Here is a 12,034-nt window from a genome sequence, read left to right on the forward strand (position 1 = left end):
CCGCCTTAACTTCCTCCCCTGGGCAAGGAGTGGACGAGAAAGAAGACCTCCGCGGTCTCTGCCAACCCGCCACTTCCATGAACGGCTGCGTGTAGCAAGCAGCTGACAACTCTTCTGCATGCACCCGGACTGAAATCCCCGACAATAAACGCTGCTACCAAGACTGAGCAGAAGTCCCAGGGAGGATTTTGAAAGGGCTCCAGCTGCCCATTGCCTCCTTCTGGAAAAGGTCCAGGGGAGGCAGGTCAACCCAGGAAGCTGCTGGATCCTGAGTCAGACCACTGGCCCATCCAACTCAGGACTGCCTACACTGGCTGGCAGCAGCTCTCCCGAGATACCTGCTCGGCCACAACCCTTGCCCAGCTCTGCCGACAAGGGAAGGGAAGGGAAGGGATGGGGGGGGCAAGTGCAGAGGAGACCCCCCCCCCCACACACGCACACTCTCCCACACTTCACCCAACAGAAGCGGAAGGTGGGCCCAACAACCAGGAGGCGACCCCTCCCCAGAGCAGAGAGCTGCCCCCCTCCTGCCCCACACGCTCCAGCCACAGAAGGACCCCACGGCAGGCAGGCAAGAGTCAGACCATGATTGGCTTTTACTCACTTCAAAGCAAAGTGGGGGGAGGAGAAGTGGGGGGGGCAGTTTGGTTTGGACAAGGAGGGCAGCCCTGGAGCAGCACCCCCCCGCCCTCCCCCCAATAAATAATTAGCATTCCCTCCCCCACCCCACCCCGCCACCCCAGCTACCACCGCCTAGAGAGGAGCCACCTCTGGCCTCATGATTGGCTCCACAGGGAAGGGAGGCCTCTCCGGACACCCCCCCCCCGGGGGGGCAGGCAGGCAGGCGGAGGAGGAGGTGCCCCCCCCTCCAGGCCCAGCAGGGCCTCAGGGGTCAGGGGCACTGGAGGAGGGGGCCCAGCAGCCCCTGCCCCCCCCTCAGGCACTGAGGAAGAACTTCCGGTAGAACTTGTTCATCTGCTCCAGGAAGATGAAGGTGAGGACCGTGTGGGGGCCCAGGCGGGCATAGTAGGGGGTGAAGCCCTTCCAGAGGCTGAAGAAGCCCTCGTACCGCACCACCTTCAGCAGCACGTCCTGGGGGGGGGGGGGAAGAGAAGGGCCCGTCAGGGGCAGCTCTGGGGCGGAGGGAGGGGGCGGGGGCAGCTCCTCAGCCAGCCAGAGGCTCCCCTCCCGGCCCCCGGCCCTCCCGCAGGGCCAACCAAGGGGGCTGCCCCCACCCCCCACGGATGCCATGAATTGCACGCGGGGGGGGGGGCTCCTTCTCACACAAAACCCCCGTTCGAAAGACAAGATCTCCAGCAGGGCCAAGGCAGCGACTGCAGACACCAGGCTGGCCGCATCCTGCACCAGCCCCAACACCCCCCCCCCCCGCACTGCACCCAAGGCAGGGGGGCAACGTCTGCCTGGAGCGTTCCCAACGGCCTCCCCCGCAGAGCAGCGGGGCTGGGAAAGCTGCCCCACCTGGGCCCCGAGCAGAGGGCTGGGCAGCAGCAAGCAAGGAGAGACACTCGGGGGGGGGGTTGCTGTGCTTGGGGGCTGGCGGAGGCGGAGGAGGCGGCGGCGGCCAGGACCACACCAGCGGCAGCCTGGCCAGGGGCCCGCTCCGGCCTCCGAGGGGCCCCAGGCCTCCAGCTCCACGGGCACCTTCGGGGGGCAGCGTGCGCAAACGCTGAGCTGCACACTCCCTCCAGCGCCCGCTCTGGGCCAAGCAGGGGGCTGCAGCCACGTGGCCCCCCCCCACTGTCCTTCGTGGCTCCAGAGGCCCCCAATACCGGCTGGTGCCTTTGGGCCACCCCCAGCCTCAGAGGCCTCTCACCCCCACTGGCCCCAGCAGCAGCAGCAGCAGCAGGAGAGGGCCTGCCCCCCTCTGGCCTGGGGGCTCCCCAGAGGCAGCGCTCTGGCGGCCCAGCGTGGCCCATGGGGTGCTGGACTAGACCAGCCGTGGGCCTGATCCAGCGGGGCTGCCCTCCTGGCTTTCCTCCCCACGGATGACCCCAGAGCCTCCGCTCCAGCCCCCTGATGGACACTCACCAGCCCGTTCCGGTACTCCGGCTTCCCGTCGATCATGCGCATGTTCTGAATCCTGGGGAGACCCAAAGAGCAGCCGGTCCTGAGCCCGCCTGGCGCCCCAACCCCAGCTCAGAGGGGATCTCCCAGCACAGCCGGGGGGCGGGAGGAGGAGGGGCAGCGGCAGCCCCAGGGCGCCCGGCCAGCCTCGGCTGCTCCTCCCGGCCTGCCCCCCTGCCCTTCGGGAGCAAAAGGGGGCCGCCCTTGCCTGGTCTTGGCGATGTCCACCGGCATGGAGGCTGCGGTGGTCACCAGGCCGCTGATCATGCTGGCGCAGAAATGGCACAAGATGTTGTCCCGGAAGTAGCCTGTGGCGGGCGGGGCAAGCAGGAGGTGAGCCCACCGAGGAGGCCCGGCTCCAGCCCCAGCTCAGAGGACGCCCCCCCACCCCCGCCCCACAGCCAAGGGCCTGCCGGGAGCACCACTTGCCGGAATCCAACAGGAACTGCTTCGACTGAGAGTAGGAGGCCAGCTGGGCCGCGTTGACAACCACCGCTCGGGCCATGGTGGGGACGCAGCCCTGAGAGGGAGGGAGGGAGGGAGGGAGGCAGAAGAGAGTCACCGGGGCAGGGCGGGCAGCCGCCCCTCCTTCCTGCCCAGCCCGGCTGCCTGGCTCAGAGGGAAGCAACACCCGCCTGGCAGGAGGCCCCAGACGAAGAGCCCCGACTGGCAGGACCCTCGGCAAGCCAGCGGGAGAGCAGGGGGACCCCGCCCCAGGCCCTCCTTGCAGGCAGGAGTCAGGGCGACTCGGGGCGGCCGTTTGCTGGGGCTTCTGCCCCCAAAGCCAGGCAGCTTCTACCAGGAGGAGGAGATGCCCAAGGAGAGGGAGAGCGTGATCGGACCCGGCAGGGAACACACCCACACACCCACCTGGCAAGGACTGCCCCCCCCCCCCGGCTGCCAGCAGAGCTTCGAGAGCAGCAGCCCCTCCAGGGCGCCTGCTCCGTCCGTGGCCCTCCAGGCCCTCTGGCGGAGAGGGGCCCATTCCCAGCCTCGCCAGCCAGGCTCTCCTCCAAGCCGGGAGTCCGTCCGGGCCCTTTGGCCCACAAGGCAGGCGCTCAGCTGGGGGCCCGCTCCGTGGGTCTCCCCCAACTCCAGCAGCCCCTGTTTGCCCCAGTGCGCTTACCCTCCAGAGAGTCGGCACTCCCTCCTCACGCGTGATCCGCAGAAGCGCGTTGAAGACGTTGCTGTAGCCTCTCCTCTGCTCAGGGGGCAACCTGGGACAGAGCGAGCAACGCGTGCAGCTGCGGAGGCCGGCCCAGGCGTGGCGCGGGAGAGAGGCGGAGGCTGGGCCCTGCCCGCTAGGTCTGGGCGCAACTCAACAGCCAGCTGCTGGGCCCACTCCCTTCCTGAGCCCAGCAGCAGCCTCCGGCTCCCCTCCCGGGCCGGCAGCTCCCCAACAGACGCCGCGCCACCCACCTGCCGTCGGCCGTCATCCGGATCAGGGCCACCTCGGCCGGCGTGCCGACAAAAGCCCCGATGGCGCCAGCCGTCATCCCGATGACCGCCTTCATGAAGAAGTTGGGGGGGGTGCCGTCCGCCCCGGTGAGCTTCTCAAAGAGGATGGTGTAGATGCCCAGGCGGGTGGTGGTGTAGGTGGCCTGGCGCAGGAGGCCAGCAGACAGCCTGAAGAGAGCCCCACGCAGGTCAGGGGCCCGCGGGGCCCGGCCGGGACCCACGCCACCCACTCCTCCCCACCGGGACCCAGGCCCTGGCGGGGGTCGGTGGAGCAGCACAGCCCCTGCTCGGCACACCCAGCCTCCGGGCCCTCATCCCCGGCCAAGACTCACCTCTGCCACCAGCCCCTCCTCCTCCTCCTCCTCCTCCTCGGGCGCCAGGCCCCCAGCCAGGTGGTGCCCAGGGCAGGAGCGGGCCCAGCCGCCCCCAGGAAAGGCCGCAGGCCCCACTCACTGCCCAAGGCCCCCGCTGAGCCCCCAGGCCTACCCCGTGTAGATGCCCCGGACGCCCTCTTTCTTGAGGATGCTGCCCACCGCGTGGAAGCTGGTCTTGTACTCCTTCTTCTTGGCGCCTTCCCCGCTCAGCTGCATGCGGTTCTTCACCAGGTCCAGGGGCTGCACAAACACCGTGGCTGCCATGCTGGTGGGGGGGGGGGGCGTTGAGTTAGTCCCTCGCCAGTCGCGGAAGGGGCGGGCCTGATTACGGTGCCGGAGGCAAGACCCTCTCCCTGCAAGAGCCCGCAGCCCTCCGGCGGCCCCCCCGGCGGGTTGCGAGAGGGCGAGGGGCGCGCCGCTGCGGGTCCAGAGCGAGGGGGAAGGCGCCCCCTTGGCACTCACAGGCTGGCTCAGCCTCTCCTCTCTCCAAGCAAGAGCAGCCAGCCCCGGGATCGCGGGTGCCAGGGCCCCGCCTCTCCTTCGAGAGGCCCCCTTGCCTGGCCCAGGCGCTGGACACCCCCCCCCAGCCCCAGAGGCCAGCCAAGCCGGCCACCCCACAGACAGGCCCCCCAGCACTCCAGGCTGACAGGAGCTGTGCCCGCCACTGGCCGGAGCGGAGCGCCTCTCCCTCCCCGGGTTATTTCTAGAAGAGGCTTTGGGGGACCCGGGCAGGAGAGGGACGTGCTGGGAAGCCAAGGCACCCTTTCCTCGCTCAGGGGGCTGGCCCCACGGGGCCCCTCCCCACCCCCTTGTTCCCTCTGAGGGGGCCTTGGGATGATGCCCACTGTATCGCAGCAGGGGGGTGTGTGTCACTCAATCCGGCTTCCCTGGTCCTCTCTGATCCTGCGCTTGAGCAGTGCCAGGCAGCAGGCGGACAACCACTTGGGGGGCAGCAGCGGGAACGCTTGCTGCCCCTTGGCGCAGCCCCACACACACCCCGCCCCCCAGCCATTCCTCTGCCCTGCGCACAGAAGGCTCCGGGCACAATCCTGGGCGGCAGCATCTCCAGCTGACGGGACCAGACTCTCTCCGCCAGCGTCTGGGGAGCGACTGCCAGCCAGAGCGGAGAAGGCAGGGCAGAAAGGACCCAGAGTCCAGCCCTGCAGAGGACAGACCCGCCAGAGGCTCTCAAGCGGCCGCCGACTACAACTCCCATCAACTCCCGCTGGAGTTCATTGCAGCTAGGGGCGATGGGCCTTGCATTCCAAAGGCAGGGAAAGAGCCTCAGGCTGGACGCCTGGGGCAGAGGGGACTCCAGCCAAGCGGGGGGGGGGGGTGGTGTCACAGGGTAGTAGGCCCCAAGGGCAGCTCCAGGCATGGGGAGTCTCAATTCCCCCCCCCCATGGACAAGCGGCTTGCACCCCCACCTGCCCCTTCTGTCCCCCGCCCACTGGCAGGTGCTGCTGGAAAGACCACACGTACACACTTCGCCAGGCCCCAGAGGATGGTGTGCAGAACCGGTTCAAATTGAACTCAAACCAGACTGGTCTAAAAAAAAGGCAGCCAGTCCAAGAAAGAAGCGGACGGGGCCCAGTCCAAAACATCAGAGCAGCCCTGCTGGACCAGGCCCAAGGAGGCCCATCCAGTCCAGCCTCCGGTTTCCCACAGGGACCCACCAGAGGCCGCCTCCAAAAAGCCCCCAGGCAGGGGGGGGAGGGCAGGCCGTCTCTCCTGCTGCTGCTGCTGCTCCCCTGCAACTGGGATTGAGAGGCTTTGTGCCTCTGAGGCTGGAGGTGGCCCACAGCCACCAGACTAGTAGCCATCGATAGACCTGTCCTCCATGAATTTGTCTAAGCCCCTTTTAAAGCCATCCAAGCTGGTGGCCAGCACCACATCCTGTGGCAGAGAATTCCATGGATTAATTATGCACTGTGTGAAAAAGTACTTCCTTCTGTCTTTTTAAAATTTTCTATCCCGCTCTTCCTCCAAGGAGCCCAGAGCGGTGTACTACATACTTAGGTTTCTCCTCACAACAACCCTGTGAAGTAGGTTAGGCTGAGAGAGAAGTGACTGGCCCAGAGACACCCAGCAAATATCATGGCTGGATGGGGATTTGAACTCGGGTCTCCCCGGTCCTAGTTCAGCACTCTAACCACTACACCACACTGGCACCACACTGTTGGTCCTAAATTTTCCAGGCTTCCGGTTCATGGGATGGCCCCTGGTTCTAGTGTGCTGAGTGAGGAAGAAAAACTACTCTGTCCACTCTCTCTAAGGTCAAGTGTGCCGTTGAGTCGGTGCCAACTCCTGGCGCCCCCAGAGCCCTGTGGTTGTCTTTGGTAGAATGCAAGAGGGGTTGACCATTGCCTCCTCCCATGCAGTGTGAGATGATAATGCCTTTCAACACCTTCCTATATCGCTGCTGCCTGATAGAGGCGTTTCCCATAGTCTGGGAAACAGACCAGCAGGGATTTGAACCAGCAATCTTCTGCTTGTTAGTCAATTATTTCCCCGATGAGCCACTTAAGGTAGCTCCACTCTCTCTACTCCATGCTTAATTTTGTACACCTTTATCCTGTCTCCCTGGAGTCACCTCTTTTCCAAAGCAAAGAGCCCCAGATGCTGTAGCCTTGCCTCATAAGGAAGGTGCTCCAGGCCTCCCTGATCGTCTTGGTTGCCTCTTCTGCACCTTTTCCAGTTCTACAGTGTCCTTCTTAAGATACGGTGACCAGAACTGGACACAGTACTCCAAATGTGGCCGCACCACAGATTTGTATAAGGGCATTATAATATTAGCAGTTTTATCTTCAACCCCTTTCCTAATGATCCCTAGCGTGGAATTGGCCTTTTCCACAGCTGCCCTTGACATTGAGTCGACACTTTCAAGGAGCTGCCCACCACGACCCCAAGATCCCTCTCCGGGTCAGTCACTGACAGCTCAGACCCCATCAGAGTCTATGTGAAGTTGGGCTCCAATATGCATCACTTTACACTTGCTTGCATTGAACTGCACTTGCCATTTCATCACCCACTCCTCCAGTTCGGAGAGATCCTTTCGGAGCTCCTCACAATCTGTTCTGGTTTTCACTACACACATGAACCTCTCCCCTTCTCCCAGGACTGCTCAGTTTACTCAAGAGCCTTTGGTGGGGAACTTGGTCAAAAGCCGTTTGGAAGTCCAAGTATACTACGTCAACCGGATCACCTTCGTCCACATGCCTGTTGACCCTCTCAGAGAACTCCAAAAGTTCAATGAGGCAAGACCGGCCCTTGCAGGAGCCAGGCTGGTTCACCTCCAGCAAGACCGGCTCTTCTATGTGTTTAAGAGTTTTGTCCTTAAACATGCTTCCCATCAGCTCACCCGGCACCGAAGTTAAGCTAAGTGGCCTGTAATTTACGTTCCGTGAATGCTGGAACTGGTCCGCACTTCGGGGGGCGGGGGGGGGGAGCGCCAGCAGGGTTTAGAGGATCCAGTAAGGTGCCCTCTTGTCACTGTGCCCCCTGGGGCTGCCCTTGGCAATCCTCACCGGACCCCCCTTGAGAAGCGTGGCCCCTCCCAACAGACCGGATCCCTGCACACCCCTACCCAGGGGGGCCGCCTGCAGAGAGAGCCGAGCAACATGAATGGGGCGTGTGGGGAGAAGAGAGAGAGCCCTGTGAGCATGGATCTTCTAAGGGCTGGGGGGCCACCCAAGGAGGCACAGCTGCTGCCTCTCCCTCCCAGAGCTCCGCTTGCTCCTCTCTCTCCCGCCCTGCCCTTCACGAGACCGTGCTGCCTGCAGGCTGGCCATCCGCCAGGTAGAACTGTGCAGGTAACCGCACCACTCTACCTGACGAATGGCCAGCCTGCAGGCAGCGGGTGGAGCGGGGAGAGAGAGAGAGAGAAGGGAAGCTGCGGAGGGAGAGGCAGCCGGGCCTCCCTTGGCGCCCCTCTCTTGGGGACCAGCGGAGCCCCCACCCGCCCCGCCACCGAGGAGCGCTTGCCCGCGGCATTGCCCGCGGCACCAGCGGCTTTCGCGCGGGCGGGGGAGGAAGATGCGCGCGCAGCGGGAGTCGCGGCCCCCCGCGCCGCTTACCCGGCGAGGCCCCCGAAGAGGAACTTGACGGACTTGGGGGAGGTCTTGGGCTTCGCCGTCGCCGCCCCCGGCCCGGCCGCCGCCATGACGGCTCCCGCAGGGTCCAAGGGCTGCTTCGGCTGCGGCGATCCCGGCGCCAAGGTGACTCCGGGCCGGCCCAGCGAGCGCGGAGCCAATGGCTGCGCGCGCAGCTCGCAGGGGAGGGGCGGGACTTCCGGCAAGGAGGCGGGCGGAAGGAGACTCTTTCCCCTTAACAAAGTTATGTAAACTATACTATTTTTATTATCATCATCAATTTTATTTTACTATTTTAGTTTTTCTGTTGTTCTCATTTTCTAACTCGGTTTACTTAATGTTGGAAGAGAAGGGAACATTGGTTGCTCTTTGTTTCCCAGTCCCTCTACCTTCTCGGTGGGGCTCATCCAGCCCCCCTTGCAGAGGGGGAGGCCGCCTTGGCCCCACTGCCCATGCAAGCCCAGGAGGGTCCACAAACCCTTCTTGATGTGGCAGTGAAAGTCTTGGAAAGGCTTAGATGCCCTGACGCGTCTCTACCTACAAAGATTAGAATCGCTCAGACCATGGTTTTCCCCGCGACACTCTATGGATGCGAAAGCTGGACTTTGAAGAAGCAAGACAGAAAATGTATCGACCCTTTTTGAACTTTGGTGCTGGAGAAGACTTTTGAGGAGACCATGGGCAGCCAGGAAAACCAACCAATGGCTCCTAGAAGAAATCCATCCAGAACTTTCACTTGAGGTGCAAATGACCAGGCTCAAACTAGCATACTTGGGACACATTATGTGAAGACCCAGCTCCCTTGAGGTCCAGAATGATGGGGAAAGTGGAAGGCAAGAGAAGAAGAGGACGGCCAGCAGCAAGGTGGATGGACTCGATGGCGACAGCTACGAATGCACCACTGAGAGACCTGAAAGGCCATGTGGAAGACAGATCAGCCTGGAGAGAATCTTTCTGTGTGGTCGCTAAGAGTCAACACCGGCTTGACGGCACTTAATCAATCAACCAACCAACCAACTCATGAGTAATGTGGCGTTGCTGTCAGCCATTATTTTTTAGTTGGGGGGGCAATTCAAGAAATGATTTACAATCTGGGGATGTCTTCCACACACTAATTATCAGGTTATATAACAGGTTATCTGTTGAATATATAACAGGTTATCTGTTGAAAAAAATAATGCTAGCACTTAAATGAGGCTGGTCACAAATGGACTCTGGTCAGCAACAAACAGTCCAAGACTGAGAGGCAGCAGCAGCCGCCAAAGAAAGAAAAAGAGCCCTGAGGGCATTTTTAAATTATGCCAAGAAAACATTATAAGCATATATTTTGATGTCTTTCATTGTTATTGACATTGGAATAAAGGAGTATTTATTAGGCCTTTTTGCTTTATGCAGTGCTGTCCGCTGTATCTTTGCTTGGAAGCAAAGCCCTCCTTGCTCAGGTCAGTCTAACGAGTCCTCTTAAACAATCTGCATCCAGCTAACCATGCTTTTAAGTGGAATCCCCTCCCCATCCCCTCAACAGCAAGGTTCTGCCCTACTGCATCACGGCAAAAAACACAAGCAATTTCCCCAGCAGCAGTGCCCACGCAAAGACACTGCACCTGCTGAACACCTGCCTGTCGTGCAGCCATTTAAAGGGAACTCCCTGAGAGAGACAGGCCACGGGGCAGCCATTTTTTAGCTGAGCCTCAAAATGGGCCCTATAAATAGCACTGGACTGCAAGGGGTTGGGGTGAGCATCTACCACTAGGTGGCAGCATGGCCCTGGGAGTGTGTGTGTGTGTGTGTGTGTGTGTGTAGGTGGGGTGGGGGTGCTCCTAGATTAAGGGTTCTCATCTTGGGGGGCCCAGACATTGTTGGACTACAGGGGGGTCTCCACGTGGCTGGGGATAATGTCTGGGGCCCCCAGGCTGAGAACCCCCGTTCTGTCCTAGATGTTCCTTGGGTTGGGGGCTGCAGTGCTTGCTCTTTCCTCAGAGTGCCAAAGAGCCACCCAGTGGGTGCTTCCCCCCCCCCCAGAACCCCGCTGCCAGCTTAGCCCTGGCCTGCCCCTTCAGCCTCACCCTTCTGTTCTCTCTCCCTTTCGAACCCAGCCTGCCCCTCTCGTGCACAGGACACCACACAGAGGGTGTGCAAAGAGCTTCTTCACATGCATCACCTTCTGGACGTGACCCTCAGGACCGCTCTGCAAGGTGGGTGGCATTGCTATCCCCCTCCTGCAGCTGAGGCTGGGAAGGAGCGACTTGCCTACGGCTATCTCATGAGTTCATGGCCAACCACCTGGATGGCTTGAAGAGGGGTCTGCATAACTCCATGGAGGAGAGGCCTATCAACGGCTACTAGTTGGAGGGCTAAAGGCCAGCTCCAGCCTCAGAGTTGCAGGGGAGCAACAGCAGGAGAGGGGGCCTGCCCCTCTCAACTCCTGCCTGTGGCTTCCAGCGGCACCTGGTGGGCCACTGTGGGAAACAGGACGCTGGACTAGATGGGCTTCCTTGGGGGGCCTGATCCAGCAGGGCTCTTCTTAGGTTCTTATGGCCCCGGTGAGGAATGTCAACTCTGGGAAGTCTCTTCCCCATGCACCGCAGGCAACATCCTCACCCACACATCCCTAAAGGCCTCTGCCCACCTCCAGCCCTGAGTGGCCCCCCCTCGTCCTCCTGTGACTAAGCAGATGTGACTGAAATCAAGGCCTGCTGTCCCCACATTCCTCTTCTGTCCTGCAGGGAATTGTAGGCTCATTGCAAGCACCTCGGGGCAGGGATCTTGTACTTCGGAAAGCACCTGCATGTGAATGGTGCCATCATAACTAGGGTGATTAGTTTGGATTATCGTTAGTAAAGCATCCTGGCTGGCTGTCCGTCCACATGCACGTGCAGCAAAAGGACATCCTATGCACCAGGCCTGCTCAACTTAGAACCCCCCCCAGCTGTTTTTGGACTACAACTCCCATAATCCCCAGCCACAGTGGCCAGTAGCCAGGGATTATGGGAGTTGCAGGCCAAGATCTACAGGAGGGCATGACTCGTCCCCTTAGCTAAGCAGGGTCCGCCCTGCTTGCATCTGAATGGGAGACTTGATGTGCAAGCACTGTAGGATATTCCCCTCAAGGGATGGAGCCACTCTGGGAAGAGCACCTGCCAGTCTGTGTACTGAGCTGGATGGACCAAGGGTCTGACTCAGTATATGGCAGCTTCCTGTGTCCCAATGCTGTATACACTATGTGGGGGGAAACAAGGAGAAAGGGAGCTTGTCAGGCCAAGGACCCATCCAGTCCAGCATCCTGACTCATGCAGCAGCCAACCAAGTGCATCTGGGAGGCCCACAAGTGGGGGGAAGAGGAAACCCGCCCCTCCCCTGGGTGCTCCCTACCAGCACCCGATGCTCAGGGGCACCACCATGCCCCCTCTGATCCATAGACAGAAGTATGCTGCTCTCCAGTCTCGTAACCACTGGCAGCCCTGTCCTCCGCACGGATTTGTCTCATTCCCTTTCAAAACCACCTGGACTGGTGGTCATCACCATATCTTGTGGCAGTGAATTCCACAGTGTAACGACATCTGATGTAAAGGAGTTCTTCCTTTTGTCTGTCCTGAATCTTGCAGTATTTCACTTCCATCAATGGATGCCCCCCCCCCGCCGGGTTCTTCTAATATTACGAGAGGGAGGGGAAACCTCTTTTCAGCCACTTGGTCCACACCGTGCAGAATGTTACACACACCCCTCATGTCTCCCTCCCCAGTGTTCTAGCCTTTCCTTGCAAGGGAGTCGCTCCAGCCCCCTGATCACTTGGTTTGGCCTTTTCTGCACCCTTTCTAGCCCCACAATATACTTCTTGAGGTACTAGAATGGTACGCGGTACTGCAGGTGTGATCACTCCACAAATGTATATGGGGATATCATTAGATCGGCGGTTTTATCTACAGCCCCGTTCCTAGATTTTAAATTTAAATGTGTGTTTTTATTGATTATGATCTGTATCTTTGTATGGATTTTAAATGTTTTGTCTTATGTTTTAATTCTGTA

At 60.8% G+C, this 12,034-nt stretch overlaps 1 protein-coding gene across 1 annotated transcript; it reads right to left on the bottom strand.

The window, feature by feature from the left end:
- Positions 1 to 717: 717 nt before the first annotated feature.
- Positions 718 to 8,227, bottom strand: SLC25A11 (solute carrier family 25 member 11). Its single transcript, XM_053259561.1, has 8 exons — positions 7,994 to 8,227; positions 4,030 to 4,182; positions 3,505 to 3,711; positions 3,212 to 3,302; positions 2,515 to 2,605; positions 2,294 to 2,393; positions 2,050 to 2,101; positions 718 to 1,092 (listed from the first exon to the last, which is right to left on the bottom strand). Exons 1-8 carry the CDS (start codon positions 8,077 to 8,079, stop codon positions 937 to 939), a joined length of 936 nt encoding a protein of 311 aa, XP_053115536.1. The 5' UTR covers positions 8,080 to 8,227; the 3' UTR covers positions 718 to 936.
- Positions 8,228 to 12,034: the final 3,807 nt, after the last annotated feature.

Source organism: Hemicordylus capensis, chromosome 6, assembly GCF_027244095.1.
Source record: "Hemicordylus capensis ecotype Gifberg chromosome 6, rHemCap1.1.pri, whole genome shotgun sequence".
Taxonomy (NCBI): domain Eukaryota; kingdom Metazoa; phylum Chordata; class Lepidosauria; order Squamata; family Cordylidae; genus Hemicordylus; species Hemicordylus capensis.

What these genes read in the sequence shown, in the direction of transcription:
- SLC25A11 (XM_053259561.1), bottom strand. Translation starts at nt 8,079, where the DNA reads ATGGCGGCGGCCGGGCCGGGGGCGGCGACGGCGAAGCCCAAGACCTCC. An exon ending in GTCCGGGGCATCTACACGGG is followed by an intron (nt 3,712 to 4,029) that starts GTAGGCCTGGGG and finishes GGCTCTCTTCAG; the next exon opens with GCTGTCTGCTGGCCTCCTGC. An exon ending in GAGTGCCGACTCTCTGGAGG is followed by an intron (nt 2,606 to 3,211) that starts GTAAGCGCACTG and finishes CCTCCCTCTCAG; the next exon opens with GGCTGCGTCCCCACCATGGC.